The sequence below is a fragment of the Sebastes fasciatus genome, chromosome 19 (assembly GCF_043250625.1).
Source record: "Sebastes fasciatus isolate fSebFas1 chromosome 19, fSebFas1.pri, whole genome shotgun sequence".
Taxonomy (NCBI): domain Eukaryota; kingdom Metazoa; phylum Chordata; class Actinopteri; order Perciformes; family Sebastidae; genus Sebastes; species Sebastes fasciatus.
Genome location: NC_133813.1, coordinates 11,014,189 through 11,036,441, shown reverse-complemented (window position 1 = coordinate 11,036,441; position 22,253 = coordinate 11,014,189). Strand labels below are relative to the sequence as shown.

The following is a 22,253-nucleotide window of genomic DNA, read 5'->3' as shown; positions in this document are numbered from 1 at the left end:
CCTGTCGGTGAACTTCGCTACCGCACTGATTGACGTGAATCGTGATTAAATGAGTGCGGATTTCAAGGTGACACATTTCGGTTAACTATAAATTGCATGAGAGCTGTCAAATCATCTAACTTACATGTCACGCCAACGTTGCCACAGAAGCGAAAAGTACAGGTAGTCCACTTTTAATTGAGGCTTTGACCTCCAGGTGAGGCGACTGAAAAACATGTTCAGTTTCTGTCAGTAATCGTGCTTTTAGGAGTGCACGAGCAAATGACTTGAAGCTGCAGTTGGTAAGTTTTATAAAAATAACTTTGTGTGAGTGCTGTTAATTGATTGGTTAGAAGTCGGGTGTTGTTGGTGTACTGTTTAGCTGTAAAATGAGAAAGATTGCTCCGGCTGGTGGACGGTGATTGGTATTGGCTCGACTGTTTTGAACATGATCCCGGTCTCACGAGAAGGCGAATAAACAACACGACATTACACGGACATTCCGCGTGTCATGAGTACGCATTTCAGCGTTTTTTTGCGTGTCATTTGTCCGGCGCTTTTCGCATGTCATTTGTACGTCACGCAAACATCCGCAAGAAAACCTCTAACGTAGGTTCAGTAGGGAAAATATCATGGTTGGGCTTAAAATAAGTAAGTAAACTAAGTAAAACACGTACGACTACGGAAATCAAGTCACTAACTTACGTGACAAACGTTACTAACGTAACTTACAAAACAAAACACTGGTCAACAGCGGTCTCAATCACGGGTCTCCTGGTTAAAAGTCTGGTGTTTTTTGGGCCCATCCACCTCCCCACCCGCCGACCATAAGTGCTCTTTCTCACTTTTTATATTGCGTCACTCTTACCATAGCATTTATACGCAGATGTGTTTACATTGCAGTCAGGATACATGGCGTACAAAAGACATGCAGAAATGAACCAAGGTTAAACGCCTTGCACATTATCGTGGCATTTATACGCCTTTTCATGCGAACGGGCTGCCAGGTAACAAACTTTATAATTTTTGAAGTTATAACACAGTGGTTTCCCCTAAACTTAACTAAGTAGTTTTGTTGCCCTAAACCTAAAGAAGTTATAGTTTTGTTGCCTAAACCAAAAGAAGCTGTTTTGTTTGTGTTCAAAACGTAATGTTTCATTCAGTTTTACGTGTTAGAACATGTTGATTTTAAGTTTCGCTTTCACATTTTACAACGTAGTAGGCCCCTACTGACCCACATCTATGATGCTTATACAAATACAACAGAGATCACAAGCCATGTATAGCATTGTACCTCCAGCTTTATGCACCTTCTCTATATAAAGCGGATATCAAGCCGTCATTGTGTCACTTCTTGTTTAGAAAGCTTAGAAAAGGAATCACAGGACAGAACAAACATCTTCACTGAAAAAACATCACTTCGAAAACGACCAGTCACTGGTGGTTTGACAGCTACAGATTGAGCTGAGAACAAAGCCTGAATGTCAGTGAATACACTGCTGCTAAATTCACACCATGTACACGTACTGAAAAACGAAAAATGTTACCTGTCAGTGTGAACTGCTATTTTGTCGTTGGAATGCCACTAGTGTTTGCCTTTGAAATGAGCTGTTGTTGAAGTACCCGCGCTGCACTCATCTCATTACTGCTTTCTTTGTTTGCTCTCAGTAAAACTCTGCTCCACCGCCATAGACAAGAAATATGTGTTTGTTCCACCCCTTAATCTCTGATGTCAAAGTGATGTAAAAAAGTCAAAATAAATGGAATTGCAGAAGATTAAAAAGATCACTGTGACGTTACCTCCAATCATTTTCTCGAGACGGGGGTTGTCTGCAGTGCTAATACCATTAGTTTAATTGGAAGCTGATTCGGATGTCAGACAAGTATTTTATCAGTCAATGAAGTCAACTGCCCACTCAGTGTCAAAACAGCAGAATCAAGCTGTATATCTGTACACCATCAAAGATGTTCTCTTTGGTTTGCAGTAAAAGGAGCAGAGTGAAGAGAGAGCTACCTGTTGTTGCAATGAAACACCTGCAAACTATTCCTGAAGCTCTGACAAGCACTGAATGTTTGCCGCCATTAATTTAGATCTGATAAATCCAATAAAACTAGTAATCAGTAGTAACTTTAATAACTACTACTTCCTATAATGTTTAAATTACATTTTGTCAAAGGATGTGTTGATTCAAGTCAGATTTTTGAGCACCCACATCGTTGTACATAATGTAATCCAACAGGAGAGCACCATAAATAGAATTCACTCATCATTTGCATTTCTTATTTTGAAGGGAAACTAGAATATTGTCCAGAAACCCTCACAGGTACTGCATTCAGCATAAAAAATATGCTCAAATCATAACATGGCGAACTCAAACCCAACAGGCAACAACAGCTGTCAGTGTGTCAGTGTGCTGACTTGACTTTGACTTGCCCCAAAACTGAATGTGATTATCATAAAGTGGGCATGTCTGTAAAGGGGAGACTCGTGGGTACCCATAGAACCTATTTTCATTCACAAGGAATCAGTGGCATTAAAACAAATTTGCATTGATGCGTCATTATCGCGTTAAACTTTGACAGCGATGATCGATTTTTGAGGCGTAAATGCAATCGCCAGAAGTAAAAAGCTAACGTCAGGCTATAGACGAACTGCACCACGGTCGCATGAGCGCGAGTACACACAACGAGGCTGTAAAGGCAGACGAGCCAGAGGGATTACGTTCAGTAGTCTCAGTCAGCCACTTGTTAGCAACCCCCTTTTTTAAGACACATAAAACTGTCAAAATTCACAAGTGGGATATTTACTGACGTATTTTATGTCGTAGAACAAAATGTTAAAATCTCTTCAGCTTGTGTTAACCACAGACCTTGTTTCAGTCATCTAACTAAAAACCCACTCAAAAAAACACATTAACTTCCAGACAATCTGGCAATAGCAATGTGCTTCCATTCAGTCGGTTTAGTTTATACCAAAGTCCGCCTGTTACAACAGTCGCTATGGTGATGGCACTTGATGGGTTGTTTTGTCATGGTCAGTCTTTCATAATCAGCAGCTTATTTTCATTTCACTTCTCTTCAGCTAACACCCTCTTCTTGCTGCAGACAAGACAACTTCTGTAGAATCTGAATGGAAATCTGTTTAAACTGGTCTGCTACAGTTAATACAAATGTGGTTATTTTTCTGCTGAATAGTGGTGAGGTGTTAGTTTAAAAAAAGACACTGACTGTCGTTTTTCTACAAAGAAGAACTTGCCGTCTGATTATTTTGAAAAATGCTATAATCACACACTTGATTTAAATACAGAGAAAGTTTTACAGACTCGACTTAGTCACTAATTATTACGAGTTTAGAACTTGCCAAGGTAACACGAGCGTCATATGGTTACACTTTTCAATTTGTGACATTTATTTTCACAAGACCTTGATTAGTTTCTAGCTTCAAGAGTCACTTCCTGGCATTTGCAAATAATTCATTCGCTGCTTAATGGCTATAATAAAAGAGTGCTTGCTTTAAAGCTAATCCCCCTAAGTACACACAATAACTGAAAAAGGTAGCAGTATAACAATCAGGTTTATGAGCTCTCGCTGTTGTTTGAACCGGTTTCCTTTGTGATGTTTTATTCTGTAGTACGGTTTATCCCCATTACTATACAGCCAGTGGTGTGTTTCCTGCTGAAGCATTTCATGATCAAATCCCCCTGTAGCTCCCCGTATGTTTCCACTCTTCAGGTTTTAGCCCTGAATGTCAAAAACAGGCAGAATTATTTCTTAAAAAGTATTATATCCAGTATAATGTGAAAAATAAATCACACTCTTCCTTGTTTGATGTACTGAAAGCCCAATATTTAGATTCAATTTCAAAAACGTAGGCAAAAAAGTAGTGCTGACTACGAATCCCCAGAGCAGCGCATGGGGTTTGATCACATATGGACTTGAAGTACAATATGTGTACACCAGAAAATGAAAATGTCCTACAGAAGTGAAACATTGATTTGCAGTAAATGTAGCCTCTATGAGTGAATTTCAATTATAGGATGGATACCCCACAATGCTCTGGTACGCTTTGGAGCTCTGAGTTAATTATTTGGTTGACTAATGTGAAAGCCTTGAGCTAGAGCAGCCAGTGAAACCCAATTTTCCTTTTCTCTTCCGTTGTTCGTGAAGAAAAGAGAGCAAGAGGCATGAGCATGTTTCTCCCAGCAGGTTTAGGGGCAGTGGTGGCAGGTTTGTGCCAGGAAAGTTGCTGGTTTTGTTCCCTAGAACTAGCAGGAATGATCTACATTGGGAAGGCGAGAACAAAGCTTTTAGTGTGTCCAATTCTCCAATATCAATATATATTACAACACAGGATATATGCTGCATATAAAGTTGATGTTGGATGCAATGAACTGCTAAAAAAAGTCCCTCAAAACCAGTGGGCTACACCCCGGGTCTGAAAATTGAAGCCAATGCAGAAGTGCCTTAAACCTGCACATATATAGCAGGGGGCGACTCCTCTGATTGCAAAAAGAAGTCTGATTGTATAGAAGTAAATGAGAAAATGACCCTACTTCTCACTTGATTTATTACCTCAGTAAACATTGTAAACACAGCGTTGTTCGGTCTGGGTGTTTTCGTCCTACAACCTTAACCCTTTCACAGTGTGTTTTCAGTTCATGAAAGTTAATTATGTTCTTTTTTGGTCTCCTGAAAACTTTTTATTCAGTGTTCAGTTGTAACTAGCTCCACCCTCTCTTGTCACTTCTGGTTGCCAAAAACCAAGATTGCGACGGCCAAAAACGAAGCTGGCGATGGCCAAAATGCCAAACTCGTGGATTCAAAACGGCAGTCCACAAACCAATGTGTGACTTCACGGTGACTACGTCTACTTCTTATATACAGTCTATGCTCAAAATGGCATGCTATGAACTACGATCGTTCCTTGTTCTTGCGGTGCGGACACAATGAAAAGGAGGATTGTTAGAACTATGAAAAAGTTCTTCCGGTCCAAAAACGCCTGTTGAGTGAATTGCTAAATGAAAGTCAAAAGAATAAATAATCTCCCTTTATGTCCATAAAGAACAACCAAGGACAAATCCTACAAGTTGACTTGACCCTCTTCAATTACTCAACATAATTAGAGGTATTACTTCGCTGAACAAGGAGACGGCCTGGAGAGGAAATGAAGGCTTTCATCCACACTGAGTAGATTTTTATATTCCAAAAATCCACAGTATTTTAAGGGCAAAAAAAAGCAGATAATGATCTCTTTTGGGAAATTACTCTTTTAGAAACTGTGTTACACTCAAGCAAAACAGTAACAGTGCAGCAACTTACCATTTTATATTCTATTTATCTTCCTTATTTATTGGCATTTCATAAACAGCTCTTGTTAAAGCTGAGAGGTGATTGATGATATCATATATAAACGTGTAATCATCCCCAGCCTAAACCAGTCACTTGATGATGACTGAGGTCTGAGTCATCCCTGGATGATGAATGCATAACAAACCACACACGGAGAACGTGGTGAATCCATCAGCGCGGTGAAAAGCTTTGGTATTGGCAGATTGGCAGACTGTCTCAAAAGAAAATGCCAAGAGCGTGATGATGATGCCAGTCACAAAGCAAAACAAACTTTCAAAGCTCTGCATAAGGGTAAAGGTGATTTTGTGTCTCCGTTACTTTTCACTGAGATCTGTGTTGTTGAAAACCATTATTTTCTAAGTGAAGTTTAACAAAGAGACCAAGCAGAATACCCCCTAACAAGCTGTAGAGGTCTTTTCTTGGTTTGAATGAGGGAATTAGATTGACTCAGACAAAAGCTCACTTTCTGCTACATGCACTTTTTGTCGCCTTGCGACACCAGTCAATAAGTGAAAGGACACACCAGGTGAGATGAGCCGAAGGCAGGCGCCGTCAGAACAGCACGGTGTCTGGTTCTGGCTCAGCAGAGCAGCTGCTTTGATGCCCCAGGAGCAAAGAGAGCTGAGCGCAATTTTTCTGTGCCTTGGTGGAGCACTGCATTCTGGGAAGGCTACAGCGCGGAGCAGGCTTCAGTAGATTCAATGAAGGAAGCAGATCTGTGGGTAAAAAGAAATTATCTGTGAGTTTCCTGATATTTCAGCGCAGATGTTATTTTAATAAGATGTCGGCAGCTTGGGGGTTTTGTCTCCTTCGTGCTGAACTCCCACAGACATGAAACACTCGCAGGTTACGGGTTAGATATTAAATACCGGCTCCTGAGTGTAAATGTAGGTTAGCTTGCGAGGTTAATTCAGAGGAGCCAAAGAGTGAAAACATGTCTGACCTTTCTCTTAATTTGTTCTTGAAACACAGTCACAAATGTCACCGAGGTCAGATTAAACATTGCTAAGTGTTCCAGTAATGGCCTGTTAAATGTTGCTCTCTACTTTGCATACCATGCTGCTACTGCAAGCCACGGAATTTAAGTCTACAGCTTTTCTATAAAAATCACAACATAATAAAACTTGGCAGCTCACTGGTTTGAATATACATTTGAGCCAGGAGGGAACACTATACTACACATAAAATCATATCAAATTTAATAGTAAATACAGAATATGTATACTATAATCTGTCATCTATACCAGCCATCAAAAGTGGTCATTAAACTCCTAATAATATGTGTTATTATATTATAACAGGCTATTTTTAGCGTCGCCAATCATATTAACCTGCATCTCTTTAGATTGTGGGAGAAAACCCGTTCGAACCCAGAACCTAAACGCTGATACCAGAGTTGTTGAGTTGACTTTATCCCTGCCCTGTACACAATGGGTAGATCCACAAGCTTGTTAGAAGTTTTCTCTTTTTTATATAATCATATTATTCAGCCGCTGGTATTGTTTTTGTCTTTTCAGTCTGTGTGGCTGGTATTGTTTTCACCTTGTGAGTCTCTGTGTGAGTCATTATGGCAAAATGAGGTCCTGGAGACACCGACTGTAGCGGGAACTACCACAGAAGTAGTTTTAAGTACTTTACCAGGTGTTTATATTTCTGTCTGTCTGTCTGTCTGTCTTTGATGTCTCTGATTTTGTCACCGCGATGGCGTCACAACCGTGCAAGATGCAGTCTCGAAACTTTACAGGTGTGTAGTTGAGATCAAAATAAAGAGTTCAAAGATGGGCGTGATCCGAGCAAGGGCGAGTGAAGGGGCAACTGGCCCCCAGATTTTGTCACCGCGATAGCGTTGCAACCAACGCTAGCCCTAGCCCGATTTGGCGTCACGAAACTTAACAGGTGTGTAGCTGAGATCAAAATGAAGGCTGAGTTCGTAGATGGGTGTGGTCTGAGCAAAGGCGTCGAAAGTAGGGGTTAGGAATTGGTTCTCAAACTTTACGACCATGGTGCAATTTGGCGTCACAAGACTTTACAGGTGTGTAGTTGAGATCAGAATGAAGGTTGAAGATGAGTGCCAGAAGCAGGTGTTAGGAAGGGGAAAGGTCTGATCTGGTCTGATTTAGTCGGCCGGTGTGATCCCATCGCAAGGTGTTTCTAGTTCTCATCTTCTCTTTGAAAGGAAGGCATGGTGAGCCCTAAGCAGGCATGACAGAAGGCATATACCAAATACGATGCCCTCCCTGTCCAGCGACTATTTCTCCATCTTTAGAGAGAAGTTATCCATACTAATATCCTCATCCAACGGGGAGCATGGCATCCCCACAGGTTAAATGGTGAGGATTTGTCTACTGAACTGAATAGAGATTAACTTAACAACAATCGCCCTGCGTATTATTTTGTTTCACTTTGTACTATATTGATTCATGACTCTAAAAACAGACAAATTCTATCTAGTTTCGTACCCAAACATGAGCTGCATCTTATCAACAAGGAAAGCAAAACCCTCACCGTCATGGTCTCCAGGCTGTGAGCAGAAATCAGCAGCGTCCCACTCATAATTCTCATCGACTGAGGCCTTTCTCCTGGAGAGGTCACAAAACATCACTTAGTATACAAACACAGTTCGGGTGTTTAATGCAGACACAGGCGCACTTATTAATGTATACAGCATGAATGTCAAAAAAACTCCCAATACACTATACATCAAGCGCATATGTTTGCTAATATTTCTTCTAATATCCTACCAAGAGACTTTACTTCATTAAATGTGTGTTCTTTTTGCACAACAGTGATGAAATGAATGTGCTGCTTTACACAATTTATCTACGCTTGTTGAGCAATTCACACGGATTAATTGCTTTTACAATGTTTTGACATTTCTCAACCTTTATTTCAAACATAATTTGACACCCACTTAATTATGCAAAGCTTAAAAAATATAAGAAAATAAGATTTGGAAGTTGACTTAGAAATCTGTTGGAATGAACTCGGCCATGTGAGTCAGAATCTGAAAAAACCCTGTACTTTCTTTCCTTTTATTCATTATATTAGATAGTTTATATTAGGCTCACCTTGAAAGCCTTTTAATGACCACATAGGATCCTCTAGCGCTACAAATGTCAACTCCCACATTTTTTTTCCCGATAAAACATAATTTCCCTCATTCATTATGTCCTTAATACCTTTGGCTCTGTTCCATTTGACTGTGCTTGTCCTTTTGGCTCTCCTCTACGGTCTCAGGTGAGCAGGTGAGGGTTGGAGAAAGGTGACACAGCGACAGGCGTCCGTTAGCAGGCTCCATGCTGCCTCGGCCGCTGCTGGCGTAGCTGCTGTAGCTGCTCCCGGACTCTCCCTCGTAGCCCCCTGCCTCCACTTCTAGCGCCTCTTGGTAATTGTCTAAGCATCTGGAAGCTTCCTTCATGGCCTCCAAGGAACCTTGTGCCACTTTCATGGCCTCCCGGTAGTCGATTGGCCATTTGGCAGCTTTGGGAAAGCTGGACGCCTCTCTTCTTGGCTCGTAGTTGCAAGGCACGTCAGCATTTGGTGCGGGCCTATCTGGTCTGCTCCTTAGAGATAAAGCGTCCACCGCGGGTGGTGATCGGGAGGCAGCTTGGGCAGCAGAAGGAGAATTTGCAGGAGATTTGGAGATCTTCCTGGTCGGAGAGCTCTGGGGTTCCCACAACAGAGTGACTGGACGACAGGATGATGCAACAGAGCAGTTTTCTTGGCTGAGAGAATCGATCCATGCATCGGGAGTCAGGAAACGTCTCTCTTTCCGCCTCCGCGAGTCAAGGCTCTGACTTCGCTGCTTAGAGTCCCAGAGTTTCGAGCCCTGGATCACAGATCTGCAGAGTTCTGGTTCTGGAGTGTGCGGAGAAGCCCTGATAATATCGTCCACAGAAGCAAGACTGCGGCAGTTAAAGCCTGCGCTCCTGCTCACGTCTTCACGACGACCTTGGCGAGTCAGCGAGCGCCCATGTTGCACATGAGAGGCGATTCTGTGGTGCAGCATGGGCTTTGACTCAGGCCGCATCACACACGCCTCCAGCTCTGGCTCATCCACACTCATCTCAACACACACGTCTTCATCAGTGGGCCGGGGGAACACTACCTCCGCTTTGGAAGAGTCTGGCACTCCATCGGCAGCCCAATTAGATCTTTCAGTATATTTACTGCTATGGAAGGACAACGTTGAAAGGCTGCCATGACTAAGATTGTTCCGTCTCCGTGCCTCAGAGCATGAATCATTCGTTTGCATTTCTAAGACTGTGGATTGTGGTGAATTATCATAGCCCTCTGGTGCTGCCTCTACGCTTTCATGTCTCTGGTGCTTTGAGGAGAGATGTGGGAGACTTAATCTGCCTTTGGAAAAACCTCCTGCCTCCTCAGATAGGAGGGGGGTCTGTTTGGTGAAGGAGGGAGCAGGATGATAGTCGCCGGACTTAAAACAAGATGGACTCGAAGGTGACGACGTTTCGAAACGGGTCCTGGCCGGGATCAGAGTGAGAGGAGAGACAAGAGGACGGGCGTCCCAGAGCACAGAAGATGAAGAGAAAGGGCTCTGAGGCAGACAAAAGCTCTCCTTGCCGCCCCGGGGGTGCCTGTGAGGCAATGTGCTGCTCTTATATTCCCACACAAGCTCATTACCGCCAGCCTCTCCGCTCTCCAGGTCCCTCTTCATTTCCCTCATGGAGCCTCTTTCCAGCGTGTACCTGTGGAGCTCCCTCTCCAGCTCCTCCCTCTCGTGAGCCAGCTTCAGGCAGCGACTCAGGTTCCCCCGCTCCCGCTCGTGCTCCATTTGGAGAACAAGAGAGCTGGCGGTCGTAGACGGCTGACCTAGGCCGCATCGGATGTGTGGGAGCACTGGAAATGTGGGCGTTATTACTCTGTCTTGATGAGGAATGGTGGCCAAACTACTGTTTGAGCACAGGCTGCTGAAGTCATTGTAGCTCGCCTTCTGATCCAAGATATAAGGGCGGTGATGGGGCGGGCCCTGGGAGAGGCCGCAAATTTGGTTTGTGGAATTAGCTGGTTTGCAAGGTGGGAGATCAACAGAGAGCACAAACGCTGGCTGTCTCCTGTCTTCCCTCTCCGAGTGCAGCGACACAGACCTTCGGACTCTAGCTTGGTCATACCTTCCGCTTTTCTCGCCGTGAACACTCAAGGCGTCATTGCTGTACGGCAGGAGCGCAAAGCGCCCATCTGGACCTCTAGAGATCAACTCGATTGGAGGGGAAACGGGAGAAGAAGTTGTCCTAGTGAGGCGGCCTCTGCTGTAGTTGGACGGGAGCTGCTTCCGCCGATGATGATTCTCAGTGCTAAAGGAGGAACAGTCTGTCTGCCAGGAGGAGGAGGAGGTGGTGGTGGTGGTAGAAGAAGTGGTGGGATAGAGGATGCTGGCTGGAAGTAGGCTTGTCTTCAACACACTGTCTGGACTGCCAGTGCCTGAAGTCTTTCTGTGAGAGAGAGAAAGAGGGGGAGGGGTGAAAGAAAGAAAATTGTAAGACGGAGTTGTAAGAGGGAGAGAAATAGAGGCAGAGAAAATAAGATTGAGAGTGAAGGTGGGGGCGGGAGAGATGTAGACAGAGAGAGACTAAAACAGCAGCAACTGCAGCAGCAATATATGAAGTTGAAGAAAAATAATTGAAATGGAAAATAACTTAAGTGCTGGCATGCTCAACATTAAGTTTGTAAGGGAAAGCGGAGGGAAAGGTCAGTGGAAGGCATTATAATGAAATGATAAAGGGGTACTTACATTGATGGGGAGCATTTATAGATGGCAGAAGGGGGTTCTGAAAGGGAGGGAGAGGGGCAAGATGGTATCTGACTCATTAGGATACAACCACACTGACCAAGAAGTAAAAACATAATCAACCCTAATAAGAGCCCATTAAAGGGCCTGAGGCGCCCAGGCTTGTCCAAAAAGTTAATTACACTTACATTTATCAGCCACTAATGAGAAATTACCCTAATTAGCAAGTAATGTAAATGACATCAATAACTTTTACAACTGAATGGACGAGCGCGGGACAAGAGGAGCGCCAAATCCATGCAGTGGGCTATGATTTATATAATGGATTGAAAGTGCCTTCAATATTTTATTGAATAAATGATGATATTCATGATGCAGTTCATCAAAGTGAGTGTCTGCCGAGTCTCTGGAGTGAGGGGCGTTTTACCATCCTTCTTGTTCCTGCGACGCCGGTCCCTCTTGTGGCTGATGACACAGGCGGACCCCAGCAGCAAGACCAGTGCCAAGCACATGAAGGCGACCCCGCCCAGCACGCCGGCAAGTAATGGCTCCGGGACGAACTCCAGGAGTCGGGATGTGGCGGGGTAGATCTCCATCCCTGTGACATCATTTTATCAGCGTTATATATATTGCTAAATAAAAGTAAAAGCAAGCTGGGTTTGACTGTAGTGTCAGCAGTAACCGTAAAGAACGGCAAAATAATTTAATTAAAGAACCAGAAAAAACTGTTGCTTGCTGTAGTAGCAACACACTTGAGAAAGACAGATATCACTAAGACAATAAAGATACATTTCAAAATGCAGATATAATTCTTCTTTTTTTATATTTTGTTATATTTTTATTTAAATTTTTAAATACGGATAATTTTGTTTTCAGAAATTAAAAGAATACATATTTTTAATAAATTTAAATTGTGTTTTTAAAGAAGTATGTTTTATTTGTAAAAGACATTTCAAAATAAATGTTTATAAATCTTATGGATTTTTTTTTATCTACTAAAAATAAATTATACATTTTGTATTTATTAAAAAATATTTATATTTTAATTTCTAATTATAATTTACAAACTTTAAATTGATGAAACATAGATTATTATATATATATATATATATATATATATATATATATATCTGTATCTATCTATCTATATCTGTACCTATCTATCTATATCTATCTATCTATACTGGAAAAACAAAGTTTGGAAACTTGTGTTTGGTGGATTATTTCTATGTTGTTACAATGCTAATGGTCATTGTATTTTACATCGTTGGAAAGCCTGTTTATTTACCTTCGCAATGATGTCCCACTTGTAAGGATCATGCATTTGTGGGATGAGCAGCACAGCTGATTATGTGGGTAGCGCCCAAGAAAAATTTGCCAAAATGCTCCGTCAATGGTAAACAGTGTATTCTCCTGTTGGTGTTGACTCTTGTTGTGAGTTGTTTGGTGGATTGGATGATTGAACTCTCCATCAGTAACGAGGAACAAACATGACATATTGGCTATTTTACACTTTATTCAATTAATACACCGTCAGGAGCCTCAGTAGCGGGTGGAAGATCCATACGCAGCCACAACAGCCTGGCACCTCCTCCTCATGCTGGTCACCAACCTGGTCACACGTTGCTGTGGGATGGCGTTCCATTCCTCAACCAGGATTCGTTGCAGGTCAGCCAACGAGGTTGTGTTGGTCACTCTAACACGTACAGCACGCCAAATCTGATCCCACATGTTGAATTGGGTTGAGGTCTGGACTCTTGGCAGGCCGTTCCATTCTCTCTACTCCCACATTGTGGAGGTAGTCTGTGATAACCCTGGCTCTGTGGGGGCGAGCGTTGTCATCTTGGAGGATGAAGTTAGGTGCCAGATTGTGCAGATATGGGATCGCCACTGGCTGCAGAATCTCATCCCGATATCTCACTGCATTGAGATGGCCTTCAATGATGACAAGCCTTGTTTTGCCAGTGAGGGAGATGCCGCCCCACACCATGACACAGCCTCCACCAAAAGCTGTTACTCCATCGGTGCTACAATCAGCATAGCGTTCTCCGCGTCGTCTCCATACTTTGACCTGCCGTCCAACTTTGGCAGACAGAACCTGGACTCATCACGGAACATGACATTCCCCCACATGTTCAGGTTCCATTGTCTGTGTTGTCAACACCAGCGCAAACGGGCCTGACGGTGAACGGCAGTCATTGCAGGCTTCCTGGTAGCCTTATGAGAATACACTGTTTAGAGCATTTTGGCAAATTTTTCTTGGGCGCTACCCACATAATCAGCTGTGCTGCTCATCCCACAAATGCATGATCCTTACAAGTTGGACATCATTGCGAAGGTAAATAAACAGGCTTTCCAACGATGTAAAATACAATGACCATTAGCATTGTAACAACAGAGAAATAATCCACCAAACACAAGTTTCCGAACTTTGTTTTTCCAGTTTATATATCTATATCTGTATCTATCTATATATCTATATAGTATACAGTATATACTGTATATTAGTTTGAAAGAAAAAAAAAGTTTTGTTCCTCAAGCTATACAATCATGTGATGACACTGGCAATACATGCATATTTCATGCCACTTGCTTCATAAATAAATACAATTCTTTTCCATCACAAACAAAAAAACTCGTAAAAATAACCCAAGATTGCTATGAGGTTTGGTATTACCCGTTTTAAGTGGATCTAATCTCCAATCTCCCAGATGATCATTATCAGCAAATCATAAACTTGATTGTTTTGCATTTGCTCAGACGTCAGACGTCAAACTGAGAATATTAGCAGGGCTGTGTAAAACAATATACAAGCTGTGGCTCTGATTGTTGTGATAGTCCTCGGGTGGTACCGGTGGGAGTTGTATATATCCCTCTGTTTGATATCTCTGTACCGTATCTAATGAAACATTCATGTCACATTCACATAAGAATCAGAAAAGACCAGTGCGAATTCTAGCGCTAACTCTTTTGAGAAGTTATTAGTGGAGCTATTTCTATCATTCAGGCCTCTAATGGACAGCGTTCCCTGGGGGCCTGCTCTAATTTTGGTCTGACGCTGGGTAAAGAGGAACGGAGGAAGAAATAAAGAGAGAGAGAGAGAGAAGAGTTAGACAAGTAGACTGAGAGAGGAGGTTGAAATAGAGGGTGAGGTGAGAATGCGAAGGGGGCAAGGTTGCTCTCGAACACCTACCTATGGTGGAGACATTGACTGATGGACTGGGCTCGCTCAGCAACTCCCCGCGACGAGATAGCAGCCGCAGCTCGTACACACAGTCCTGAGGCCAGCATCCGCACACACACACACACACACACACACACACAGTGGGGAGGACAGAGGATGAAACCACACTTTGTCAACACGAGGCTGTGCCTGCAATGCTAATGAAGCTCATTTGAATTTTGGGTAGGCCTTATATAGGAGAGGAAAAAGAAGGATGAGACGGGCAGAGGGAAGAAAACGGCAGCGCACACAGATTGAAAGGCGACAGGAAAGTGATGGCTGCCATGTAGTGTGCATAATTGAGAGTCTACAAAAGTAAAAAACCACGGCGGTGTAGCCTAGATAGAAAATCTCCAAGGCATTCAACAAGCAGCGCGGACTGATTAGTCTCAGAGGGAGCAGTGCGACCGGCTTGTTACCTTGCGCAGACCCGGAACGACTATCTCGCTGCTGTTGGCGCCGATGTCCTCGTCCAAATGAAACCACTCCCCTTGCTCGGTGCGGGATTGGAGAACAAAGGCCGTGATGGGAGGGTGCTGAGATTCGGGAAGGGACCATCGCAGAACGACACCTGCTGGGCCCTGATTAGCTGTCAGCGACTCAGGGGGCTTCAGTTTACTTCTCCTCGGCAGAGGATCTGATGCAGAGGGATAAAAAGACCTTCAGCCCATCAGCCAGATACACTCTGGCGTAAAAATTGAATTACAGTGGAGGAAATCGCTACTGCCACAGATGTTCAACCTTGAGAGTGTGAAGGGGAGTAGGGCTGGGGTGGATGTTTTGCAGAGTCCAAATTAGTTGTAACATACAGTTCACTGCACTACATTTTTATCAAACCTAAGGCAAATATGGTGTGAGGCATACTTACTATATTTCAGGTCTAATAGTTATATTTCAGGATGGTTTATTATGATTGTAATAATACTGTTTATGGCCGCAATAATCGTAGCATTAACGTTTGGGCCCCAGTTTGTGAACCACTGAACTAGATTATTTCACCAGAGAAGACCCACTGCTGTATTCCCAACACAAACCTTTGGGAAAGCAGCGGGTTGCATCTTCAAAAGGTATTTTTGTGATCTCTCAGATGTCTCAAGGATGTCTACTCTCTGCTGGGAAGGGTAAAATCTTTCCAGGGGGCAAAATCAACATTTAACTCACTAGAAAAAAACAAAAACAAAAATTAAAAATCCATGAACAAAATCCTCAATTTGAATAAAGTCATTTAGTGTATTAAATGTGTTTTTTTTAACACATCGACTTTCTTTAATGAACATAACTCGTCGGTGTGAGCGAACAGTTTTTTCGACTGCAGCGAAAACGTTGTTTTTGAAAGGCTAAACGCCAACAAATGTCCATTGAAGCAGAATATTTCGTTATAGATAAAACAATGTGAATTTTGGAAATGACATTTATCTTTTTTCAATACATTCTGACTTTAGGGACTTTACATCGATTATGATTTTAGTTCTACATGTGCAAATCTAATTTTGACAACCTCAGAGCAGACAAATCTTTGCGCACCCCTTGTGATCTTTGGCCCTAAGGGGGGCCCGGAACCCCAGGTTGGGAACCACTGATCTAGATTGTTTCACCAGAGAAGACCCACTGCTGTATTCCCAACACAAACCTTTGGGAAAAGAATCTAAATGTTTTTTTTTACTCTTATCAAGCAGCGGGTTGCATCTTCAAAAGGTATGTTTGTGATCTCTCAGATGTGTCAAGGACGGCTACCGCCTGCCGGGAGGGATAAAATCTTTCCAGGGGGCAAAATCCACACTTAACTCACAACATATCCACAAACTGCCCCATCCACTGCCCTGGCCTGCCATAGGCGAGGGCAGCCGACTAGATATAGCTAAAAGAACCGTAAAAGAGAAGAGCAGTGGCGCATTGTGTGGAAACACTGGATATGAATGTTGATTTCGCCCCAGGCGAACATTTGATCACCCCAGGAAGATCACAAAGATACATCCCGCTGCTGGATAACAGATAAAACAGTCACACCAGCGGCTTTGTGAGGCTGTTTTTAGTTCACAGCGGGGCTTTGAGGTAAATGCCAACATGGTCTCACAATGCCAGCATGCTAATGTTTAGCAGGCATAATGTTTACTGTCTTCACCATCTAAGTTTAGAGTGTTAGCATGCTAGCATTTGTATTTGATTTCAGTTTGGACTAACAGCGTCATCCTTACAGTCATGTAGCTAGTGTGACTAAAAAATTATGTTTAGGTTAGTTTTGGGAATGCTATGTGACCAAGTAGTAATGTACCGAGTACTTAAAGGGAATGTTTTGTTTTTTTTAAGCAGGGTTGTATGAGGTATCTATCCATAGTCAGTGTATTATCTACAGTAGATGGTGGTTTGCACACCCCCGGTTTGGGGACAGGGCCACCTAAAAGAGAGGCCCACCTAAAAACAATCAATATCAGTTTAAGCGTATGCTATATTTACAATATTTTCACCACTTTACCTTGCCATGAGACAGCAGGAACTGAAGCCGTTATCTATGCTCTCGCCAAAGCCACCAGACTCCATTGAAAAAAACAGTAATTTTACCTTGCAGAACACGAGAGTTGCTGGTCTACCGCTGCCTCGATCAGTTAGTTTGTTTGTGTTATTGTGTGACTTTGGTTAGTTCGGATTCACCAAAGTCACACAATAGCACAAATGAACTAATTGATCAAGGCAGCGGTAGACCAGCAACCCATCGTGTTATGCGAGGTAAAATTACAAGTTTTTTCAATGGAGTCTGGCGGCTTTGGCGAGATTATAGATGGATACAACAGCTTCAGTTCCCCGTCAGAAAGGGTTTTCTGACGGCAAGGTAAAGTGGTGAAAATATTCTAGATATAACGTACACTTTAATAGATATTGATTTATTTAGGTGAGCATTTCTTTTAGGTGGTTAAAATACGATATGCTGCCGGCCCCGTCCACAGCAGTACATTGCTTTGCTTCCGTGCTGGTAACTCCTGTCTGTTTCTCCAAACTGAGGGCGTGCCGACCCTCATCTCCTGTAGGTAATACACTGAATATGGATAAGCACCTCATACAACCTGTTTCTCCAAACTGGGGGCGTGTCGATCATAATCTCCTGTAGGTAATACACTGACTATGGATAAGCACCTCATACAACCCCACTGCAAAACACTCAAACTATCCCTTTGAGTCACAAAAAACGGACAGAGTTGTGTTTCCTCCTCAAACAAATGATCTTTGGCTAAATACAGACACCAGCTTGTAACTACAGTGGCATATCAACCACGCATCCAATTTTCATTTTGGCCTTTGGGCAAGTTACTCAGGGAATTAACTTTAATGAGCTACAGTTGATATATTCTGCTGCTGGCAATATTTGCCATTACAACCGCTGAAAGTGATGGTCAGCACCGGCTAAAGATGAAAAGCCTGCGAGCTGAATGTTTTGTGCATTATTCATTGCTAATAATAAAAAAAAGAGACAGGAGAAATACAACACTTAATCAACAGATTAACCGACAATGAGAAAAAATCGTTACTTGCAGCCCTAAGTGGTACTGACCCAAGGTCCGCGCGGTGGTAATCTCGCTGAAGGGTCCTGTGCCCATTTTATTTTGAGACAGGACGCTGAACTGGTAGTCGGTGGCGACAGACAGGCCCGTCACCTGCAGCCAGCTGCCAGAGGAGGGGGGCACGGGCACGGAGAACCATTCCTGCTTCTCATCATTATCGCTCGCCGAAGTCTTCTTCACCCTGCAGAGGGAGAGAGAGACGGAGAGAAACAAAGAAGTGAGAACAAAAGAGCGGCGGGGAATTCTGGCAGTCTGGCTTTATGAAACATGACAGAAAAGTAGGTTTCATTAATCATTCATACCCATCATCAGCTCCAGAATTGTGGCAAAGACAGCGCTGATGTATCCCTGCTATTGCACAAAGAGCTTGCAACTTAAATTACGGTGATCTTCATGTTCCTATCGGAGCTGAGGTTCTACATGTCTATTTTACACGGAACAAATGACTTAACCCACAGGCAAAAATCTATTCACCTCTTCAAAACTGGAACTTTTAAAAAATGATGAATGTCAGTCTGAAAAGAAAGCCTTTTTTTAGATTTTGAAGATGATGGCTTCGATTCAACAGAGGTGATGTTCTTTTATGAGAAAATAGAAAAGGTCACGGTGGTACTCACATTAACATAGTGTGGATAATTGTGAGGTTATTCTCTTGTAGACACTTGAGTGTAATTTGAATTCTGCCTTCGTTATTGCAGTGCATAAAGAAGGTCCTATTTATAAAGCAAATTACAAGAGCAGGGACACTTTCTAATAGCAATAGGTGAGATTAGTAGGTGCTTTTACTGTTCTGTTGTAATCGATTTTACAAAGAATATGGTGCAAATATACTGTCAAAAAACTGCATGATCATTCAAATTAAATTTTTTGGAAATCCCAAAGTGCTCACAAGACCTATCCGCTACCGTTTTCAGCCTTCATGAGAAAAGAAATGAAGATTGCGGTTGAAATGTCAATGGGAAAAGCATTCACATTATCTCCTCAAGAAGCAAAAGTGTTGCTCTTTTGTTTATCTCATAATAGAGAGTGCATTCACTTTGACTAGCCTTCATAATATATGGTCATAACATGCCAGGCTGTCAGAGTGAGTAGCTCAGACTTTACAGGGTTGTTTGGCTGATCTATTTTTATGTTTTTTTTATGTAATTTATATGTATTTCTATGCTGCTCTTTGCTGCAGCGATGACCTAGTTCCCTCTCAGGGATTAAGATAGCTCATCTCATCTTCATCTGATGTAGCGCTCCAAGGTTACAATGTGATTAAGATGCGCGTTAGGAGAAGTTTTCTGCATATCATCTCCTTGCATTCTCGGACATAAAAAAAAAACCATGAAAATCTAAACCTAGTTCAGTGAATCCTATTTTTTTAAAACTTAAAAGTTGCTAAATTCGAAATTTAGAGCACTAATAAAGCAGCAAACAACTATTTGCTATGTAAAGGTATAGTGGAGTAATGTCTACCTGAGCAGAGAATGAAGTCACTCTCCATCTGCGTGTGTTTTAATCAGAGCTTCTATGTGCGTTGTTTATGTAGACAGTCCAGCTGCACGTACATGTTAGTGCATGTGAGTCCCTGTATGTGCAACACTCTGAGAAGCAGCCGGGCAAAAAAGTTAAATAAATAAGTAAGTAAGTAAGTAAATAGTTATAATAGTATGCATATTTATTATATTTTTATTGTTCAAAACAGGCCATTTCAGTAGAGACATTGAATATATAACAATAGAATAAAAATAATTTTGTTTTACTTTTTTACGGCAATTTGTAGGCGAATATTTTAATAGTGTCCAGTAGTCACTATCAGTCCAAAATGGCAGAGGCGTAGCTCTGCTGCTGGCCACTGATGTTGCAATGGAACGACCAATTGACTTTCACTTCAGAGCAATATACATTCTTTGCTGTTGCCATTGTTTTCACTTTGTTTGTACTGTTGGCACCGTTAGCTGCGAGCCCCCGGCTCAGGCGTTGCCATGTTGAGAGCCATGTGGAGGCACTAGATATGCTCTGAATTTGGAATGACTGTTTTAATATCCATTACTCACCGCGTGTTACCTTGAATCCTTGAAGAAAACTTTGTTTTTCTTGCATGCCTCTACGGTGAACGAAGAATCAAAAAACGGAGAAAACCCACAATGCTGTGTTTAACCACAGCAAAACTATATCAAAACATCCGTTTACAAACTCACACACAACTCGTGCAGTATAATACAAGTCTCGTTTATACAGTCGTATGCTCACTTTTTCCCAAACACAATTTCACGAAAACGGTAGTGGAACAATTGTTTTTTGTGAAGATGCATGCATGTGTTTGGGAAGTAGTGAGCATACGACTGGATAAATGGGACTTGGATTATACTTTTTTATTCAGTTTTGCTGTTGTTAAACGCGGCCTCCATTTAGTTTAATTCATCAAGGATTTAATCCATTTTCGGATTCTGTGTTCAGGGTTAAGGCATGCGAGAAAAACTTCCACAATTCAAAGTAACACAGGGTGAGTGACTGATGTACAAATGATATTTTTTTACGAGTGAAGTTCCTTTAAATTCAATAAAATAACCTGACATTATAGCTGTACTACAAGGACCTCCTTAGTGCACTCTGGTCTTTGGTCGTGAAATGAGAACACATTCCACAGTACAGTCCTTTTTGTCCAACTAGTTGCAGTTTTACATTCCTTTCCACATCTTTCACCTTTCCACATCACCTGGATATCAACAACACTCAGCCTTGAAGCAAGAACAGGACATTCATCTGTGATTCCTAAGCCAATATAGAAGCGACAATTCACGAGAAACCAATGCATTCCGCTCTCTTTTCTCTCAGTAACCCCCTATTGTAGCTAGCATGGCCGCTGCATTATAAAGCTATGCTGTGCAGCAGCGTTTTTCATTGTAGCTGCCATGAGGTGATAACAGATAAATGAATTCCTCATCCTAGAGATCAATAGAGTAATACCAGTGCAACCGATGGCTGCCATGGTTACGGCCCGAGAAGAAAGTGGGAGGCTTTACACCCACCAAACTGAAAATGTCTGTGCTGATCCTCCATCAAAGCCTGCCTCCCAGGAAACGTTGGCTTGCTTCACCCCCAGTGAGATGGACAGAGAAGTAGCCGCATGGGGACTGGTTCCTGTAATGGAGGGAAACGGAGAGGAGTTGATGGATATCTGCCAGCACTTCAACTACCTGATAAAGTTTAGAGGCCATCTCTAGATGTGCCGCATTTATCCGTTGGAGGCGGAATGGAGGCACAGGCATACTGCGTTTTTACACAGGTACATAGAAAACAATTTGAAAAAATAAATAAATAAAAATATGTGGACAGATCACGTAATAGGACTTTTGTTATGGTATTCTCAGACAGGACACTTTTCTGTTTGCACTCACCCAGGACAAAGACTTGCGTGCTGGTTTTCACCGAGGCTACACGGTTAGCAACGATGCACTCCCACGTCCCCTGGTGGTCCTTAGCGAGAGGCTGCAGGAGCAGAGAACCGTTGGGTTCTATGGAGTACGATGTGCGACGAGCCAAGTCAACCTAGCAGGAACACAAAGACCATTTACACATGGAACAAAACTCTCTGCATCTGTCTAATAGTGTATACAGCTGGGGTGGACATAAATATAATTAAAATATATATATATAAAACTCTAAAGCAAGGTGTCTGTATGTATGCGTGTATGTCCTTTGCATATCTCAAGAACCCTCCATCCGGGGTGTATAGTAGGGCTGGGGCGATTCACCTATCTCCCGATTCTATACTATCATAATACTTGGGTGCCGATTCTATATGTATTGGGATTTTTAATTATTGCGATTTGATATTACAATTTATTGCAATTTTTGTTAACTTTTTTAACGCTAGACCATAGGAAAAAGTTGAATCATACACCTCTAGGGACCTTTACCTTGGAAAATATCTAAATTAATACACTCAAAATGTTTGATTTTCAGCATATATGTAGTCAGAGATGTCAAATATATCAGTCATTGTCAGGCATTATTTATTAAATTTTTTCCAGCAACCCAAAAATCAAAGCGTAAAGACATTTCCCTCATAAATTTGTGTTATTTTCTTTTAAATGTATAAGGGACATGTAATGTTTTATATTTCTGGTGAATGTAATTTATCTTATTTCCATATATGTATTTTGTAGATACTGTATAGTTCCCTTTGTTAACACCTTATTTTCGCTAGCTCTCGCTAGCTCTCCCGCCAGCTCCGGTCTCTTTATACATCCATGGTCAGCTCCATCGGGGCCGTTTGAATGCTCTCATCGCTCATCACTCATTCATGCAGCTTTAGCCTTGACGTCTAGCTCTACTTTTCCTGGCAATGTGTGAAACCCAAAGTGTTTCCATACTGCATGTGTAGTGTTTACCACTTTGGATTTAAAAT

The 22,253-nt window shown here is 42.2% G+C and overlaps 1 protein-coding gene across 2 annotated transcripts in view; it reads right to left on the bottom strand.

Annotated features, from left to right (window-relative positions):
• Nucleotides 1-3,573: 3,573 nt before the first annotated feature.
• igsf9a (immunoglobulin superfamily, member 9a) overlaps nucleotides 3,574-22,253 on the bottom strand; it is a 63,216-nt gene continuing 44,536 nt past the window's right edge. For both annotated transcript variants that reach the window (XM_074618637.1, XM_074618636.1), the window contains exons 12-21: nucleotides 21,241-21,391; nucleotides 20,872-20,983; nucleotides 17,845-18,035; nucleotides 14,720-14,937; nucleotides 14,271-14,355; nucleotides 11,505-11,675; nucleotides 11,081-11,117; nucleotides 8,508-10,781; nucleotides 7,834-7,907; nucleotides 3,574-6,044 (exon numbers count right to left, since the gene is read on the bottom strand). In XM_074618637.1, coding sequence (XP_074474738.1) covers nucleotides 5,881-6,044; nucleotides 7,834-7,907; nucleotides 8,508-10,781; nucleotides 11,081-11,117; nucleotides 11,505-11,675; nucleotides 14,271-14,355; nucleotides 14,720-14,937; nucleotides 17,845-18,035; nucleotides 20,872-20,983; nucleotides 21,241-21,391 — 3,477 coding nt within the window. In that variant the 3' untranslated portion in view covers nucleotides 3,574-5,880. The remainder of the gene's footprint in view (nucleotides 6,045-7,833; nucleotides 7,908-8,507; nucleotides 10,782-11,080; nucleotides 11,118-11,504; nucleotides 11,676-14,270; nucleotides 14,356-14,719; nucleotides 14,938-17,844; nucleotides 18,036-20,871; nucleotides 20,984-21,240; nucleotides 21,392-22,253) is intronic.